The sequence below is a fragment of the Perna viridis genome, chromosome 13 (genome assembly GCF_037379345.1).
Source record: "Perna viridis isolate PV_CMFRI_1.1 ecotype Kerala chromosome 13, ASM3737934v1, whole genome shotgun sequence".
NCBI lineage: Eukaryota > Metazoa > Mollusca > Bivalvia > Mytilida > Mytilidae > Perna > Perna viridis.
In genome coordinates, this window is record NC_142457.1 from 33,450,126 (window position 1) to 33,469,395 (window position 19,270).

The 19,270-nt window shown below is 32.8% G+C and overlaps 1 protein-coding gene across 29 annotated transcripts in view; it reads right to left on the minus strand.

Moving 5' to 3' along the window:
• Window positions 1-4,972: 4,972 nt before the first annotated feature.
• The window catches only part of LOC148600548 (uncharacterized), a 227,300-nt gene continuing 213,002 nt past the window's right edge, over window positions 4,973-19,270 (minus strand). For 8 of the 29 annotated variants that reach the window (XM_088558583.1, XM_088558587.1, XM_088558581.1 and 5 more), the window contains 3 exons: window positions 11,158-11,244; window positions 9,255-10,101; window positions 4,975-5,248 (listed from right to left, as the gene is read on the minus strand). In XM_088558583.1, coding sequence (XP_088414709.1) covers window positions 5,238-5,248; window positions 9,255-10,038 — 795 coding nt within the window. In that variant the 5' untranslated portion in view covers window positions 10,039-10,101; window positions 11,158-11,244 and the 3' untranslated portion in view covers window positions 4,975-5,237. Of the gene's footprint in view, window positions 5,249-5,642; window positions 10,102-10,327; window positions 10,425-11,157; window positions 11,245-12,887; window positions 13,374-13,401; window positions 14,072-14,107; window positions 14,211-14,485; window positions 19,230-19,270 lie in introns of those variants that run through there. The other 21 variants (XM_088558589.1, XM_088558585.1, XM_088558593.1 and 18 more) reach the window with 15 other exon arrangements.

The window sequence follows — 19,270 nt, forward strand, 5'->3', positions numbered from 1 at the left end:
TTGCTGTAAGAAAATTGTATTTAGAAGGGATTTTTGACTCTCCTTGGATTTATGCCTCTGAAAATGTCATTAATCAGGGGCGGATCCAGGATTTGAGTTTAAGGGGGTGGGAATTAATTGAATTTAATGTCGCGCAAAGCTAGGCAAAACAAATTATGGAGTGAAACTTCTGGTGAAAATGTTCAGTAAATAAGATCTATTTTTGGTGCAAATTTCAGAAAAATGTGTTTATTTTTTATGGATTGGTATCCCCTGAGTTGAATATGGCAATAATTTCAATACTGAACAGATTAGTGATTCAGTCTGTTTGTCACACGTTAGGTTTGGAGGTAGCTGTTATATCTTGGATTGATTAGTAAAGTGTATATAGTGATCTCATGTCTGTCTGTCTGTCACACATTAGTTTTGGCAGTGTTTGTTTACCTCTACTTGATAGTCAAGTGAATGTAGTGATGTCATGTTAGTCTTGTCTGTCTGTTAGGTTTTTAGATATTTTGTATACTTGTGGTAAATTAGTCAAGTGTATAAAATGATTTCATGTCAGTCTGTCTTTAGCATGTTAGGTTTGAAACTAGTTTTTTTATACCTCTGGTAAATTAGTCAAGTGTTTAAAGTGATCTCGTGTCTGTCTGTCTTTACCTTGATAGGTTTTGAGGTAGTTTTTCATACCTCTAGTAAATTAGTTAAGTGAATAAAGTGATGTCATGTCAGTCTGTCTGTTAGGTTTTTAGGTATTTTATATACCTGTGGTAAATAAGTCAAGTGTATAAAGTGATCTCTTGTCTGGCTGTCTGTAGCATATTAGGTTTTGAGTTAGTTTTTTATACCTCTGGTAAATTAGTCAAGTGTATTAAGTGATCTTGTGTCTGTCTGTCTGTAGCATGTTGATTTGGAGGTAGTTTTCTTATACCTCTGGTAAATTAGCCAGGTGTATAAAGTGTCAGTCTGTCTGTGTGTCTGTCTGTCAGTTAGGTTTTTATTTTAGGTATTTTATATACCTGTGGTAAATTAGTCAAGTGTATAAAGTGATCTTGTATCTGTCTGTCTGTAGCATGTTATGTTTGGAGCTAGTTTTTTTTATACCTCTGGTAAATTAGTTAAGTGTATTAAGTGATCTCGTGTCTGTCTGTCTGTAGCATGTTAGGTTTGGAGGTAGTTTTTTTATACTTCTGGTAAATAAGTCAAGTGTATTAAGTGATCTCCTTTCTGTCTCTCTGTCTGTCTGTCTGTCTGTAGCATGTTAGGTTTGGTGGTAGGTATTTTATACTTCTGGTAAATTAGTCAAGTGTATTAATAGATCTCATGTCTGTCTGTCTGTCTGTCTGTCTGTCAGTCTGTTAGGTTTTTAGGTATTTTATATACCTGTGGTAAATTAGTCAAGTGTGTAAAGTAACCTTTAGTCTGGCTGTCTGTAGCATATTGGGTTTGGAGCTAGTTTTTTATACTTCTGGTAAATTAGTCAAGTGTATTAAGTGATCTCGTGTCTGTCTGTCTGTAGCATGTTGATTTGGAGGTAGTTTTTTTTTTTACCTTTGGTAAATTAGCCAGGTGTATATATTGATGTTATGTCAGTCTGTCTGTAGCTTTATTGGTTTGGAGGTAGTTTTTTGTTCTACCTTTGGTAAATTAGTCAGGTGTATAAAGTTATGTCATGTCAGTCTGTTTGTCTGTTAGGTTTTTGGGTATTTTCTATATATATGTGGTAAATTAGTCAAATGTATAAAGTGATCTCTTGTCTGTAGTATGTTAGGCTTGTAGGTAGTTTTTATACCTCTGGTTACTTAGTCAAGTGTATAAAGTGGTCAAGGTGTCAGTCTAACTGTCTGATTAGTATAGCCTGAAGTGTATATAGTGATTTCATGTCTGTCTGTCTGTCTGTCTGTCTGTCTGTCTGTCTGTCATGTTTGCTTGGGATGTAGTTTTTTATATACCTCTGATTAATTAGTCTCAAGTGTATAACGTTGTCAAGGTGCCAGTCTAACTGTTTGATTAGTCAAGCCTAAAGTTTACATGTATATTGTGGTTTCATGTCTGTCTGTTACGTGCTAGGTTGGAGGTAGTTTATTAACCTCAGGTTAATTAGTCAAGTGTATAAAGTGGTCTGGGTATCAGTCTTTCTGTCTGTTAGGACAGGTTTGGTTTAAAAATAAAATCCATGAGATAAATAGTTGCATATTTTGTGCTTGTATGTACAACATTTTTTTCGGTTCTATTTTCAGGTCTGGTGTCTCTCCAGTGGCATAGAAGTATGTGTCGGAAGAACTCGTAGTCTGCTTTCATCTCAATTGTTCCATGTTCATCTTGACTGAGTAAATATCATCTTCCAGTACTATGTACTTGGGGCTGTTTGAGATGATGGCATTTCATCATCATCTATGGATTCAGCAACTGAGGACCTACCACAAATATTTTTTGCCTTCATCTTGGAGAATGGATTTAGACTGTCATTTGTACAAACTAGCCTGACTTCTTGAGTGCTCCAGAATGTATCTAGACCCTTCCTTTCTACTAACTACCCTGACCCTCTTTTTGGGTGGAGTATAACCAGTTGGGATCATCATGATAAACTTCTGATGTTCAAGTATCTTTTTTATCAGAGTAAATTGAAGGTGATTTATGCTCTCCAGATTTGTAGGGTTTATGCTATTTGATATGAAAATTGACATTTTAATCCACGTTTTACACAAAAACTGTGTTATTTACTAACTGTTACAGTCTGTATCATCAAAACTTTCAGCTGTTGGTCCAAACAGTCAATTGCAGTAATTGTTTTATAAGAATGCAACTTAAATTCTCAGACTTTTCACTAACCCGAATCAATCTTTACTAGCCTCAGGTTTTGGGCTAATGACGAAAAGCACAGACTGAACTAACAAAGGAAAGTCACTATATTTATTTATCTATGTATGTTATTTTGTATGAATTACATACTGTGAAACTTGTCTAAACCTACATCCTTCAAATTTAAATTGGCTCCTCTAAGACTTGTATAGATTGTTGGTTTTCTAAGGTTCCAAAATCTACATTTACACTGATATAAAGATCTTCAACAAAGTGTCTGATTTAGACAGAATTCACTTTATCAAATATCTAAATTTTGAGCTGCGCTTTTTGTTTCAAATCAAGTTTTTAATTATTTTTTTTTGATTATCTCCCTTAGACCAATATTTTTTAGCTTCTCTTTAATTTTATTTTTTATCAGATTGTTATTTGAGGCTTTACATTACAAGCCAATGTAAAGTGAAGTCCCACACAATATCCAGTTGAGGCAGCACTGACCATATTTTACTGAAAGGAGGAAGGAGGGGATGGGGGGCTGAAATTAATAATTTGGAGAATAAAAATCAAAATCCACCACAAAAAATGTTTTTACTAATGCACCCCAATTTTTAATATTGCCTTTGTTATCAGCCTGAGATATTGGTATCGGTGAGTCATAAGGTACCATTTCAATCAAGGGTTGATCGCAAGGGCAATCAGAGGTCCTCAGCTTTTCTACTTACAAACCTCAGAGGCACTAGCTCCTCGCTTCACCCCAAAATTATTGAGAGTTATTGTGTATTAATTTCTGGTGATATATAACCAAATTTTTCAGCGCCTCCCGGTGGATAGTCGTATATGACTACAACTCTGGAATTATTTTTTATTTTTAACTCGTTATAAAATCAAACCACCCTACTTTGTAGGAAGCTGGCATCATATGAAGATGTACATGAAGAAATATGGTTACTGTCAGGGAGACTACAAAGGGAGATAATCCAAATCGAGTATGTTTCATGTTTATAAATCATAAGTGCATCTTCTCTAACAATGAAAGGGATTTTGATGAAACTTTATAGAAAGGTTTGCAACATGTTTAGATGTGCATGAAGTAATATAATTACTGCCAGGAGATTCCAAGGGGAGATAATTGAACTCAAGTGCTGCAATAATAAAATCTCAGAAGGGCAACTTCTCCTAAACCGCTTGACTGATTTTGATAAAACTTCATAGGAAAGTAAGGCATTATATATAGATGTGCATGCAGGAATAAGGTTACAATCAGGAGACTGCAAAATGAGAAAGTTGGGGGAGTCTGGCTTGGTTTGTTATAAAAAAAAAATAAGTTTATTCCAAATTTATGCCAAAATTTTGTTCTCCGTCATACGATTAAAAAATATGATTCAATATTGCCACCATCCCTAAACAATGTGAGTTATAATTCAAATAAGACTTTTAACTCTGGCTGTTGCTGAAAAAATAAATTATTTTTGCATGTGGGCAAAAAAAATCCAACTCAACATAAAATTTGAGCCCCCCGTCCACCCCCAATTAGAAAATTGTCTGAGCCTTAATTAAATATTTAACAAATGAAATGCTTAGCAGGGCTAAGCTTGTGGAGACTGCTGAGGTTAAACCATGAAGAGTTGGGTCAAGTTCAAAGCTTGCTACAGATTTCAATTTTTAATGCAATTAGACAGTTGAGACAGGAAGAGAACTTGACCTAAATTAGCTATGTCTCTTTTTGGCCATTTATTCCCAAATAAGCATAACCCCCATAGTCAATCCCAGCCTTTCTTTTGAGATGGGGTATGCCACCTTGATGTACATTTTGTAAGATCCATTCATCTTTACTCAAGCTATTATCTGCAAAACAGGAAAAGATTTGTTTCTGGCCCCTCATTCACAATCAGTTCAAGTTAAAAACCCCAAAATCAATACTGGACTTTCATTTGTGATTTAATTTCCTTAAGGTCTATATACTTATACTCAAGTCATCAACATGAAATATCTACGACGACAGTGACGAAACTGACGACAAAGTGACACCATTATAGGACTGCAGATTTGTTTTAACCTATCTGGATCCACACCTGTTAGAATCTTAATATGTTTTTTGTTTGTTCATTTCTGTAATTTGTATAAATTTTGTGAATGCTTTATTTATGGTGTCAGTGGGAAGAGATTGACTGATCGATTTATTTATTGATTGATAACAGTTAATTATCTGTGTGAAAGCCAAGCAGAGATAATGTGGCATCATACCATTGTGTTGGAAATGCACAAGATTAACCACTCATGGGAAAGCCTACAGGAAGTGGCCAAAGACAGGCAAAAGTGGCATGTCTTTGTTGTTGCCCAAACTTCCAGTTGGTGTACTGGGCAGTAAGTAAGAAACAGCTTTATACATGATCCTATCGTCACACTAAACAGTTCAATGTGCTAGGTCGTGGAATTACCATCCATCATTAAATCATTCACTGGTTTCCTAGAAATAAGCCAAAAAAATGTGTGTTTATTGTCACATCCTGAAAAAAATAGGGTCAACCGGCTGGTCATTGTTTTATCGCCATTTTGTACAATAATTGAGGAAACAGTTACGGACAGTAATTAAGAAGCAGCTGAATACTTTATTCTATGTTCACACCAATCTATTCAATGTGCTAGCCCATGGAAGTACCATCCATCATTAAATCAATTACTGGTTTCCAAGAGATAAGGAAAGCCTTACCTTGAACCATTGCCTTAATATCTGTATTTTCTGCTATTTTGGCAGATACAGAGAAGTAAAAAACAACCAATCCTTAAAAGTGGTCCTATGATCACTCAAACTTGTTGACAAGGGAAGAAATTACAACTAGCCCCTGAAGACAAACAAAATGAGAGTTTTGTAGAATACATATTTATATTTTTACATCTTCTATTTGTACAAAATTAAAAGACAATTACACAAAAAATTATCAGATTTTCTTTAATTCAACAATTGTACCCCGGTAAGTAAATTTCTGGATACTTGGAAAATTCTGGAGCAATAACTCATCTCATTTATGATTATTGTGAAGTACAATGGCTTGATTTAAAATGTTTCACAGTAATAATGAATTGGAAGAAAACTTAATTGATACACCAAAATAGAGGTATAATTAAGTAATTGTCATATCGACTTTAAAACTTAAATTTCTTTTGCACTAAAATTACTTACAAAAAATTAAGTGGTAAATGTTGTTATAATATTGTAATAAAGTCTACAAAAACAAAACAAAAAAATCAAATAAAAAAAAACAATAAAAAATAAAACAACTACATGTAAGTCCCCAAAATGATAAAATCTTGATTAAAAGTTTTGTTTGTTACAATCATCAACTCCTACTAATTATGACTGATGGATAGCATTGACATGATTTGGAAGCAAAATGGATTGTCTCCCTTAGAACTACAATGTCCATTACAATGTACTTAAAAAATACTTACATGTAGAATTTAAATTAATGGATTGTATCTCTTTTTGAACTTAATATATAAGTGTAAGTTTTTGTAAGAATCAGGCAAAATGGTTGTAAAAACCCCACCAATCTGACAATTTAATTTATGCTAGGATACTTTCTCTATATCATACCATAATTTGATCTTTGCATCTCTGGATTTGTCCAGAAATTTTTTCAAGAGAATGTTAGAAAAATGAAATTTTTGACAGAATTTGCTGCCCTTGAATTCTTCATTTTATGTGCATTTCAATGTGATTATACCTCGTGTTATCAAAATGATATGAAAAATTTTTACTTTTTTTCTTAGAATTTAGAGCAAATACATGTAGTCAAATTACACTAGCAAAACTGTTGGTTTTTTCATACCATGGTTCAACAACTGCCAAATTCTTACAGAGACTGACACTCGATACATACATTGCATAATTTTAAGAGAGATATCTCAATAAGAAAATAACAATTCTTTACATGTACTAAAAAAAAAACCTGTAAGCAAACCTCACTTGGTGATATCCTCCTGCCGCTTTCCTACCCAAAAAACCATATACATCTAGGATACCCCTTCAATGATTAAACAATTCAGATGCAAAAACTAAATAGAAGATTCAAAATAACATCAAGTAATGAATAATCTGCGGAAGTAACATCAAATTCAATTCAGCGATATCATAGAAGTTGCAGATTAGGAAAGCCCTTCTCCCCCACCACTTATCCAGATAAATTTCGCATCAGGTAACCCCAAACGTCATTCAGTTAGGAAAAAAAATAGGAAATGCACAATGGCATCATAATACATGTATAAAGAATATGTGAAAGTTCCATCAAATTCCATTCAGGGGTTTCAGGGGAGTTGAAGGACGAACAAACACCATGATCACTAAACACCTGTACTGTACTTGTATCTACAGCTTTTCAAGATATGTGGATAGCTGAAGACACAATGGATTATACATGTACATATGAAAAAACCTTAGATAGCTACATGTAAGTTCAACATATATATAAATAAATTCTCACTAGACATTGTTCATCAAAAAAAAAATATTGGCTGAGCACATAATAGAAGACTCCATGAATTGTTAAAGTCTCTAGAAAATATCCAATGTTTAAAATGTCCATGTTGACTGCGTCCTTATGATGCATTCATATTCCACAGGCTATATTGAAATGTGTCACAACTTCTAAATAGAAGGTTTGTCGTTGATCATGTTAATATCCACATCGATCATGATCAATCATGATGGCCTCGTCCACATTGAAAAATCCAAATTCACCAAGTGTTTAAAATCCACTTCCACTGAGCCTTGTTCTTCATGATAAATTAACATTGTCTTAGTCTATCATGAGAAAAATTCCAAATCATTCAACCATTAAAATACATGTACATGTACAATGTAATTTGAAATGGCAAGGCCTTAAAAAGTGTTACTACCGGTAGAAAAATACTAACTAGGTGTATTCATCACAGTAAAAAGCTTCACTGGCCTTGTTCATCATTTCACTTGAGTTTTCCTATTAAATTAACCTTCATTAGATCTGGACTATATTAAGATGATTATAAAATTTAAGTGTTAACCTAAGGCCAAAAAATGTATGTTTACAGTCATCCAATCGACCATCATTTTATTGCTGTGACCCTAACTTTTTTATTGGCAATTTTCTGAAATTCTGGAAATTCTTTTCCGTCACCGGTACTGGTATTTATCGTGTTAAACAACAATGGTGCCTCCAGTGCCAGCACTGTCAGCAATTGTACACCCCCCCCCCAAAAAAAAAGAACAAAACAAAATAAACGTGACGGTAAACACACATACTTTCATTTTGGCCTAAGCACAGTGGCAGATTCCCCCATTTGATTGAAATTTCTAATTTCTATATTTGGGCTTCAATGAGCAAATACTAGCCAAAATCACATTGGGAACCCCCCCCCCCCCCTTCCCCCATTTCATAATTTGTCTATCCCATTTTGCAAGTACATGAACATGACATAACAGAAAACAATACACACATATATATATTTACAAGTGACAAAAAAGATAAACAAATAATGTAAAAAATTCCACGTGAACATGACATGTACATGCATGTATTGAAGTAATTTACATGTACATAATGTACTATAAACCTGGCAAGTATTGACAATATCTCATTGTATTTAAAATAAGTGAAGATAATTTCCAGTTAAGTCAGTATTCAAAAATATTTTACACCTCAAGAAAAAAAAATTCAGAAAGACTTATACATGTACATAAGAAATGTATTTAAAATAATTTTACAGTCAAAGCAACAGACTTACATGTACATGTACAAAGAATCACATGATGCAGGAGTTGAGGTTGAAATGTCTGGTAAAACAATTCAAATCATGGATAAAAATAAAATACATGTATAGTACATGTATTTACATTACTACTTCTACAGTTTCTTTTTACATTTTTGAAAGTATGTTTTTGTTTTTTTTAGTCATAATTTAACAGAATACATACATGTACATGTAATCATGATATTCATGACTAAAATAAGTAATAACTATTTGTTTACACCATTTGATGTTGTACATGCAAGAAATATTTGTAAAACAATTATAGGAATTCCAAATTTTAAGAAAAAAGTCAAAGTTAGAAACATGAAAATGATAAATACAACTATAAACAAAAACAATGAAGTGAAAAGATTTTCACTGATGACAAATCTAGATACATGTATTTGACAAACTTGATGAAGACCAACACTAATTTACAAAGAAATATATAATAATTTCCAAACAATCATTCATTATACTAAATAAACAAATTTTGTATAATTTTTAAAAGATTTTAATCAAGTTAATTATTACATTTATGTGAATAAAAAAGTAAAAGTTCTGTTATTAAAGATTATTAACTAAGTCAGTAAATTAAAACATGTTTGTGACAAAAACTTCTTACAAAAAAAAAGAAAAATTTCTGATATTGTTATTAAAGATTTCTGATAAATTAAATCATTATAAATTAAACATATTTTATTTACCTTTAAATCTGAATTTGTTTATGTCACACAGAGTTTTTATTCCAAAAATTGTGTCGTCTGCTGTGATGTTTTTATTCGTTTCTATGTCTGTATTATCCATGGCTCCTTTTTCAGATAATTTGTGTAAGATTTCTTCTGATTCTTGAACTTCTCTCTCCATTTGTTTTGTTGCAATGAATGTTTCGAAATTTGATGCATGGTTCTTAATGAGTTCTTCCTGTTCCAATAATTCACCAAGTTTTCTTTTATTTGATTCCAGGATTTTTCTGGTGGCTTTGATTTCATTTATATTTTCATTTACAACTGACTCTAACTCTGATAGTGTTTTGTTTTCTAGTTTCTTAATTTGATCAATAAGACTTTGTGTTCTTTTTTGCACCTCTGTTGATAGTTTTTCCTTCTTTTTCTGTAGTTTTTTCACATTTTCTTGCCTATCAATGATTGCATTCAAGACAGCTTGATGAGTTGTCATTATATTTGTCCATAAATCTTCAAAAACTGCTGATGATTTTACATTTTGGATCACATCATGTATGTGTAAAGTTTCTGCACATTTTTTATGAGATTCCAGCAAACATTTATGACAGATAGCACAATCATGAGACCTACAGTAAAATTGATATTTTTGTTTGTGTTCCTTGCAGTCGAGTTGAATTTTGTGGATAAAAGATGGTAATTTTAGGTAATCTTCATAAGGTATTGTGCTGTGGTCCCTGGTTGCTTTTCGTACTCTGTGGTGCTCACTACATGTTGAACAGAGGGATTCCTCACATTGTGGACCCATACTTCAGGAGTGCTGGTCTTTTCTAGTAACAGACAGAAGCTGCAGCTTTCAGATGTCATAATTCTGTAATATAAATAGAGAATTAGATATTTAGATTAATACTCAAGGAGAAAACTCTAAAACGTCAGTTACACAGATTTGAGTTTTAATATCTTTCGAACGAGTTTAGACCTTATAAAACTAATTCTTAATGATGGCCCTAAATTATATATAAAAATCGTAGGTCTTAAAAAAAGTTTTGAAATTAACAGTCAGTGTGTGACAAATCATTGTATTAATATTAACTTACAGACATGAACCGTAGTCAGGGAAACAAGTTAGCGGCAGTCCCAGACCTGTCAGATTGACGCAATCGGTCTGTCAACGATGGGTGCTCTCAGATCTCACTAATTAGAGACAAGAGGTGACAAGAAAAGTATAAAAAAAATAGGAAACGCGACAAGAAGCAGTGAAATAGAAGTTCATTTTTTTTTCATTAAAAGGATAGAGAAAAAAAACCATCAATATCGATAAAAGTATGACAGTTGAATAAAATATTTCAACAACAAAAAAAATGGAATGGTAAATAGGTTGTTTGAATTTTTTTTTTCAATAGATAAAAGTACCAGGGACATTTTTTTAATTAAAAAAAATAATAGAAAAAAAAATGATAAATTGAATAAGGCAACAGTCTTTACCATATAGATTTCCAACATATCTGACAGAAACCTAAATTTGACCCTTACTCCTACATAAATCAACAACTTCCAAAATGTCTGTCTCATCGACAACTGACCCAAAATTTGGCCTTTTTCTCTTTAGTCAAAAACTTCCTAAATTTCTGTCAACCAAACGATATTTTTTTATATAATGACTGAAGTAAACATAGTTTAAGAGTTAAAAGTTATTTCAAACAGGCATAATTGAAAAAAAATGGCAGGATATTATTTGTATTAAACTAAATGCAAGCTTGTTATCAACATGAGAATCATAAATAACAAACCTGTTTGTATGAACAATTAAATTTCATTGCTATTTACAAGATGATCCAAAGATTGTTGCGTGACAACCAACTATTTACAAAAAAATGTATTACCCTAATTCCATCCACGTGCCACATCAATACAGATGATATATTACCTTATGTAAGTACAATCTGTGTTCATTCACCTTGAGTGGTCGAGTTATACACCTTCCTTATATCAAGTGTCTCTCCCTGTCCTTCTACTAATGGCACACAAATTTAAAGAAAAATATAATATTATGGCTTTCTAATACATAATACATTTTTTTAAAAGTAGTATTCTAATGTCAAAGCCAGGATTGGCAGGAATAACTAAAAGATTTCGTACATTAGCACAATCACAGTGTCCAGAAGTATTTACTTAAGTAAGGTACACAAAAAACCAACCTACAATTACGAGAAATAGTTCTACTTATAAGGATTGAAATCTGATATACAGAAACTTATTTCACTTTGTGTGTCATGAGCTATATGCCCTCTCAATACATTAAAGGACAATCTGGCCCAAGATTAGGATGAACCAATGTAACAAAATAGGCTCAATACCATCTAAATAATAAACAGCGCTAGTCCAGCACTGTGCCCCTCGTCCCACTCTTAGAGCTCCTCATCCCAGTCAGGTTGTTTTTGCAATTCCAGGCAAATTACTAAATATATTTCAAAGAGAGGTACTAGTTAGGACACAATTCATTTTATACAAGGAAGATTTGTTCTCTCAAACATGGAATGATACTTTGAACTTGGTTTACAGAAGTACCTTATATATTCTTTTCTTTTTCATAACAACTACTGACCAGAGTTAAAAGAAATGTTGTTTGTATTAAAGAGACAATTTGTAGTTGTGAATAAATACTAATATGAAATTGTGTGGGAATTGTGCCCTTTTTGAACTCAGTTTCCTGAAATACACAGCTGACACATTTTTAAGTGAAGCTGGTTCAATCCAATTATACAGCTAATGGTTCCCTAATTATTTTTATTTGCATAATAAAATCATAAAAATCTCCAATCTCAAACCTATTTCTTAAAATTGGGGGGTGTGGGGTATGCCGAACTGCAGAATGTAGTACTGGGGCTAAAGTAGGCCATGCCTGAAAAAAACAAAAAAACAAAACAAAACAAAAACAAAAACAAAAACCAAAAAAACAAAAAACAAAAAACAAAAACAATAAAAAAACTTATTGATTTAAAAAGTTTTGCAAAGGATTCCTCATGATAAAGCCAATCTGCATTTTTACAATCAGTTTTCTGAAACAAGTTATAAGGGGTCGGCCATTTATACAGAAGGCCGTCTTAAAATTCTCGGTTACTACAAGAATGGGTCTCCAAAAAATTATGCTATATATGAGCCCCCTGCTGCTATATATTAGCCCCCGCTGTGATATTTTAACCCCCCCTGCTGCGATAGCTTAAACTTATTGCTATATTTTAACCCCACGCTGCAATAAATTAACCTCCTGTTTTGATATTTAACCCCCCTGTCGCAATATTTTAACCCCTTCCTGTGATGCAATAAATTAACCCCTTATGATATTTACCCCTCTATTTTATTCAACTTGTGATTGGGGGGGGGGGGTCAAAATATCGCAGGGGTTAAATATCATACTGGGGGAAGGCTAATTATCATAATGGAGGTATAAATTTCGTTATGATATTTTGACCCCGGAGTCAATATTTGGCTTTTGATAGAAGCAAAGATTGTGCTTCAAGCGAACAGATGTCTAGATATTGTCAGGGGCGGATCCAGGATTTGAGCTTAGGGGGGCATTAATTGAATTAAATGCCATGCAAAGCAAGGCAAAAAATAATATTGGGTGAAACTAGTGGTAAAATTGTTTTGTCTTACAGATATAGGGTGGGGGTGTACGTCCGGCATGCCAGTCCTTGGATCGGAATCTGATTGTTGTCGTTCCATGCTGCGCTTGGCAAATCTATTATTCTGTTTTATTTTTGTATGAAGTATATAATATGGGATATAAAGACACATTGGACGTATCATTATCAACTTCAGTAAATACCCTTATTTGTCATTTAGTTTGAATCAAGTTTATTTGGTTCTTTTCAAGCAAAGAAAGATAACTCATATTTTCAACTTTTTCTTTTTTCAAAACTGATTAGAATAAAAAAAAAAACTGTAGATAAATAAATATTTATAGCCCACAAATTGTAATGAAGAAATTTATATGTCCAAATGCAGTATAATGATAATGCATCATTAGTTAGAAATATATATGAACTGTAACGACTGTGTATAAATGCGATCTTATGTTTATATACACTGAGCTGCACTTAAAAAATGGAATATTTATCCATCCACATTGTATTATGTGATGCTATTGAATGAAATTTTTTTATCTTACAGATATAGGGTGGGGGTGTACGTCCGGCATGCCAGTCCTTGAATCGGCATCTGATTGTTGTCGTTCCATGCTGCGCTTGGCAAATCTCTTATTATTCTGTTTTATTTTTGTATGAAGTATATAATATGGTATAAAAAGACACAATGGACGTATTATTATCAAATACAGTAAATATCCTTATTTATCATTTAGTTTGAATCAAGTTTATTTGGATTTTTTTTCAAGCAAAGAAAGATAACTCATATTTTCAATCTTTTCTTTTTTTCAAAACTGATTAGAATAAAACTAATAACTGTCTGTAGATAAATAAATATTTATAGCCTACAAATTGTAATGTAGAAAATTATTTCAAATTTATATGTCCAAATGCAGTACAATGATAATGCATCATTAGTTATAAATATATATAAACTGTAACGACTGTGAATGTGATGTAATGTTTATATACGCCGAGCTGCACTAAAAATGAAATATTTATCTACCCACGTTGTATTAAGCGATGACAAACAAATGATAATTAAAGACAGAGACTTAAGTATACAATATGTATATTATACATCTCTGTCAAAGACTATAACCAACACAAAAAGTTTTTTTAATAATTTGAACCTTGACATAGTTTGAGCAGAAATTCATCAAATTTTGTACGAAAAATGGAGGATGATACAATGAACTCAAGTAAAGCTCAAATGAGAATAGATCATACTCTTAACTGTCCGGTATTCCCAAATATTGGCACTTAGTTAACTTCTTTGAACGTCAGTTTTCGGAAAACGCCCCGTTGTTATCTTTTTACTTCCTGGTACATGCTACAAGATTAGTTCACCTTTATAAGTGGTATTATTTACATAAAGTTAAACGATGGCTTACAGGCACTTGAAAAAGTGAAAACAACAAAGCAATTGCATTTATGGAGTTCTTCCAAAAGACCTACATTTCACAATTACTGTAAATATGACCATGATTGCCTTGTTATATAGGTCAGAGTAACCGAGTCTATCATACTCTATGTAAATTGTTGAAATTATCGTCTGCCGTAGAACCTCACTGCACTTATTGAACTTTTACATTGGAAAACACTTACATATCAAGACAACTGCGGTTCTACTTAAGAACACTACAAAACAAAATAACTAATCTAGCACGTCGTTATCAAGCCTGGTAAGGGGATCAAAGAGTCTTTTTCAAGCTGAGTCCTTGTAAAACGCGAAACGAAGTCGAAACGAAACAAATTGAAACGAAATAAATCTAAATGAATCGAAGGAAATCGAGACGAAATGAAATCACAACCATAAATCGAAATAGTATTGTCCTTTGATGTAGACAAGTTTATAACAAATGTTTTAACAAATGATAACTTCCATCATTAACTATTGATTTTCGTGCAGTCTTTATGCAGACTACGTAAAGTACCATAGGAGGCTTCTTTGTATAAATACTTCCACACTACCTCTTCAAAACTCTATAACACCCGTATGATTGGGTACAAGATTGATCTGAATCTGAATTAAAAGATCCTTCAAACCCTATTGGTGCAATAAATTCTAACAATTCACAAATAACTTTATCATTATATTCTTTATTATTATCTCTAAGACGTAGTACATAAACTAGAGGATGCCCGATTGAGCATAGTGTGAAAACAGTACTAATTACATAAACTAGAGGATCTTCGATTGAGCAGAGTGTGGACACAGTACTAATTACATAAACTAGAGGATGTCCGATTGAGCAATGTGTGAAAACAGTACTAATTACATAAACTAGAGGACGTCCGATTGAGCAGAGTGTGGACACAGTACTAATTACATAAACTAGAGGATGTCCGATTGAGCAGTGTGTTGACACAGTACTAATTACATATACTAGAGGATATCCGATTGAGCAGAGTGTGGACACAGTACTAATGACATAAACTAGAGGATGTCCGATTGAGCAGAGTGTAGACATAGTAATAATTACATAAACTAGAGGATGCCCGATTGAGCAGAGTGTGGACTCGGTACTAATTTGACGAATCCATACAAAATGAACAAACGTTGTAAAGGATCTACGTAATGATCATCTATCATACATCAATGGTGTACAGTTTTGTTCAAATTGCTTTAATGGTTTAAGAAGAGTTAACCATTAACCTTTCTGGAGGACTTGCTTTTATTTTGAATTGGATTTTTTTATTGCGCGCACAGCGCAATAATATGTACGTTTTTTATGCAAATGATGTAACCGAATTATTTTATTTCTTTTTTTATTCACATTACTTATTTTTAACTATTCCTTACCAAATTATCTTTTCTCCAAAGTCAGGATCGGAATAAATTTAACAACCAAAGAAAAAACTAAGCCCCCTTCCATACCGGAAGTTACACGTAAATGATAGGTTCCTAAGCAAAGTTTCATTTCCTCATGCCAATTCACTCTTTTCTGAAAAAAGTTTAATCTGGCACTAAGAAACTGTTTTATTAGTCCCAGGTTTAATTTGACTCAGGGGTATGGGAGGCGCTGATGTCTTACGACGACAACGATGAGGACACCGATAAACGCAAAGAGACTAAGACTTTAAAACTTGATGTGGCCCGTTGAGAAAGAAAAAAAACCAAACTCCATTAAAATACTCTTGCAATAAACAATTTTACTAATCCAGACATGCGCTGCGTCAATGACGTATTTTTGCAGCGATCGATTAATTCAAGATTAGCAGTTGTCTCTACCTGAAAGCCTGGTGCTATCTGCTGGTTATCCCGAGGCTTCGCCAAAGGTTTCACTCCATGGCCAGTGGGCAGCAAGAGAGTAAACTTGATTTTTATTTTATCAGGAATTTTGCTTATGTGCACGTCATATGGGGCTTTTTGGTCTGGTTTTAGGGTGTTAGTGTTTTTTTCATTGTTGAAGTCCTTCATACAACATCTAGACGCAGATGAGGCATTAAGCCATGTTTCTTGATATCGGTTGTTTTCAATGTATCGTGTGAGTGTTTTTTTAGACGCAAATTCACTCCGCAGTTGCCCTTTTATAAGCTATACAAAAATGTGAGCAACCTCCAAACTGGGACTTCTTCGCTCGTAATCGTTCACATGTTATGGTTGAATCGGCAAGAAAAGTTAAAAGGGGGCTTTCTAGCATTCTACCCTATCATTCTGCGAAATTTCCTGTAAGTTATCACGGAATTACGCCCAATAATGCTTTCAAGTAGGTTATCAAATTGGTGAGTTGCTAACTCGAAAACTAAATTTTTATCTAGCTCAAAATAGAACTTGCACGTATTGTATTTTTGCTGTTAACAACTGTACAAAGTTTTGTTTATGAAATGGGGAGACGAAAAGAAGGTCAAACGGACACTCAACTGAATTTAAATGCATATTAAAAGGTTTAGGATGCGTTTATCCGAACTGTGCATTTTATCATACAATGTAATAAAAGAAAGACAACCACATGTATGCTATAAGCTTGGTACAACATTTTTCAGTTCATGTTCAAGCTTATATTTGTTTTACATACGCCGGTAAGTAAGATGCATCCATTGAAATACTACAAATATTCATCAGTAGTCTTACTACTATTTTTTGTCACAGTATTTTGTTAAAATAAGTTTGACATCCTGAGTCATTTATTCCTTATTTTTTTAACATACATACTGTACACGGTTCTTAAACAATAATCGCATATTTTACTTTAGTATGCGTATGTATGTTAACAACAACAACTATTTTGCCTGTGTAATCATTTTATAAAATATACACAATCATATATGTGAATATTTTCTCCCGTGGTATGGTGATGCATAGAAAATGGAAGGTACATTCGTGTCTATTCATTTCATTCAAAGTTTACTATACCCCAGCTCTGATAGTAATTTTCATCACTGATGCGTAACCATCTGGACTATTTGTTCAATACGTCATTTCACACCTGTAGAATTTCTTATATATGGAAATTAATCCTCTTAGATTCAATCACATGTCAACTCCCGTTGCCTTATTTTTGTTTACATTATCTTTATTTATAAATGTATATTTTTTTTTTTCATTTGCCTTGTTCACCATTTATTTGATTTTCAGTTTTTCTGTTTATATGTTACTCAAGATGAAATGCATTTATTTATGCACATATTGTTGTTGCCCGGTCTGCTCTTACTCCATTCCGTTCTACTCACCCGGTGTGACTTAGATTGAATGGGTATCGGTATTGATCAATACCGAGTAAGAGTGTTTCTTTTTTTTGTCACGTTTTCTAAGAAAAAAAAAACGATTATCATTCTTTGAAGTCTGTTGTATCAACTTAATAGTCCTTTCTAAAGATAAAAAACGTGCCGTTACTTTTAGCGTTTTGATCAACTCCGTGTTAACTAACAAACAAAACTTTACTGAATTTCTCAGTCCATCTTCAGTGCCTATTACTAATAAGTCCCCATGTAAGGATAGGCCTAAATTATCCATATTTTTTATGTTAATCGTCGTTCTCATTCTTCTTATATTGTCTGGAATTGAACCTAACCCCGGACCTTTAAATGACACTATATCCAGTGTAAGCTCGGAAAATTCTGATGATGTCTCTAATTTTAACAAATTATTTCGATCATCTCTCTAGTTCGTACATCTTAACGTGTAAAGTATTTATCAAAAACTTGATATTACTGAGGAAGAATATAATGATTCCGATATTTTAGCGTTCATTGAGTCCTGTTTAAATAGTAACCAATCAGATGATTCTGTTAAAATTAAAAATTATCACAGCCCATTCCGGCTCAATCGAGGACCTGCTAAGGCAGGTGGAGGTGTTATTGTAGTTATTGTATATGTTAAAAATAATATTAACGCCGTAGAAGTGATCTAAAATTGACGGACTAGAAGGATTATGGATTGAACTTCATTTGAATGGTAAACAGATTTTATTTGGAACATTTTACATACCCCTAAATAGTTCACAAGACACTTGGTCAAAACTCTAACATAGCATTGATTCGGCCTTAAATACGAATAATAATTATATCGTCATCACTGGTGATTTCAATGAAAACCAGTTAAACTGTAATCATAACTCAAAAATTAAGCAACTTTTGAATCAGTTCTCTTCAAATCAATTAATTGATGAACCAACACATTTTACAGAAAACTCTTCCTCTATTCTAGACTTAATAATGAGAAACAACATGAACGCAATTGCGTATAGCAGAGTCGGTCCTTCTCTAACGGAACAAATTCGTTTTCATTGTCCTATTATGGCATTTCTAAATTTACCAAAAATAATTGTAGAACATTTAAACGTAAAATAAGGCTATACGATCGTGCAGATTATGATTCTTATAGAAATTATCTCCGGGATGTCAACTAGTATTTTATTACATTAATGAAAATATCGATCAAATCACTGAAAATCTCACATCAGCTATACTAGATGCTGCAGATAAAAATATATCCAATAAAGTTGTAACAATACGTGATTCTCAACCACCCTGGTTGTCAAATGAAATTAAGAGATCGGTCAGGAAAAAAAATCGTATACATAGACACGCAAAAAAAATATAACAATGCTTCAGATTGGGAAAAATTTAGGAAAATTAGAAACAAAGTTACTCAACGGGTTAAAAACGTCCAAAGAAGAATATAAACAGTCTCTTATTAACAACATTTCTAACAGTAACTCGTGTAGTAGAAACTGGTGGAAAATTATTAAAAGTTTTAGTGGTTTAAAAAAAAACAAGATAATAGCATTCCTCCTTTGTTAAAAGGAGATCACCTTATTTTTAATGATACTGATAAGGCTAAAGAATTCAATTTATTTTTCTCAGCACAGTCTAACAGATGAAACCAACGCGAATTTGCCCAATACTCAGGTCCAAGTTACACTTTCACAACTATCTCTAAATGAA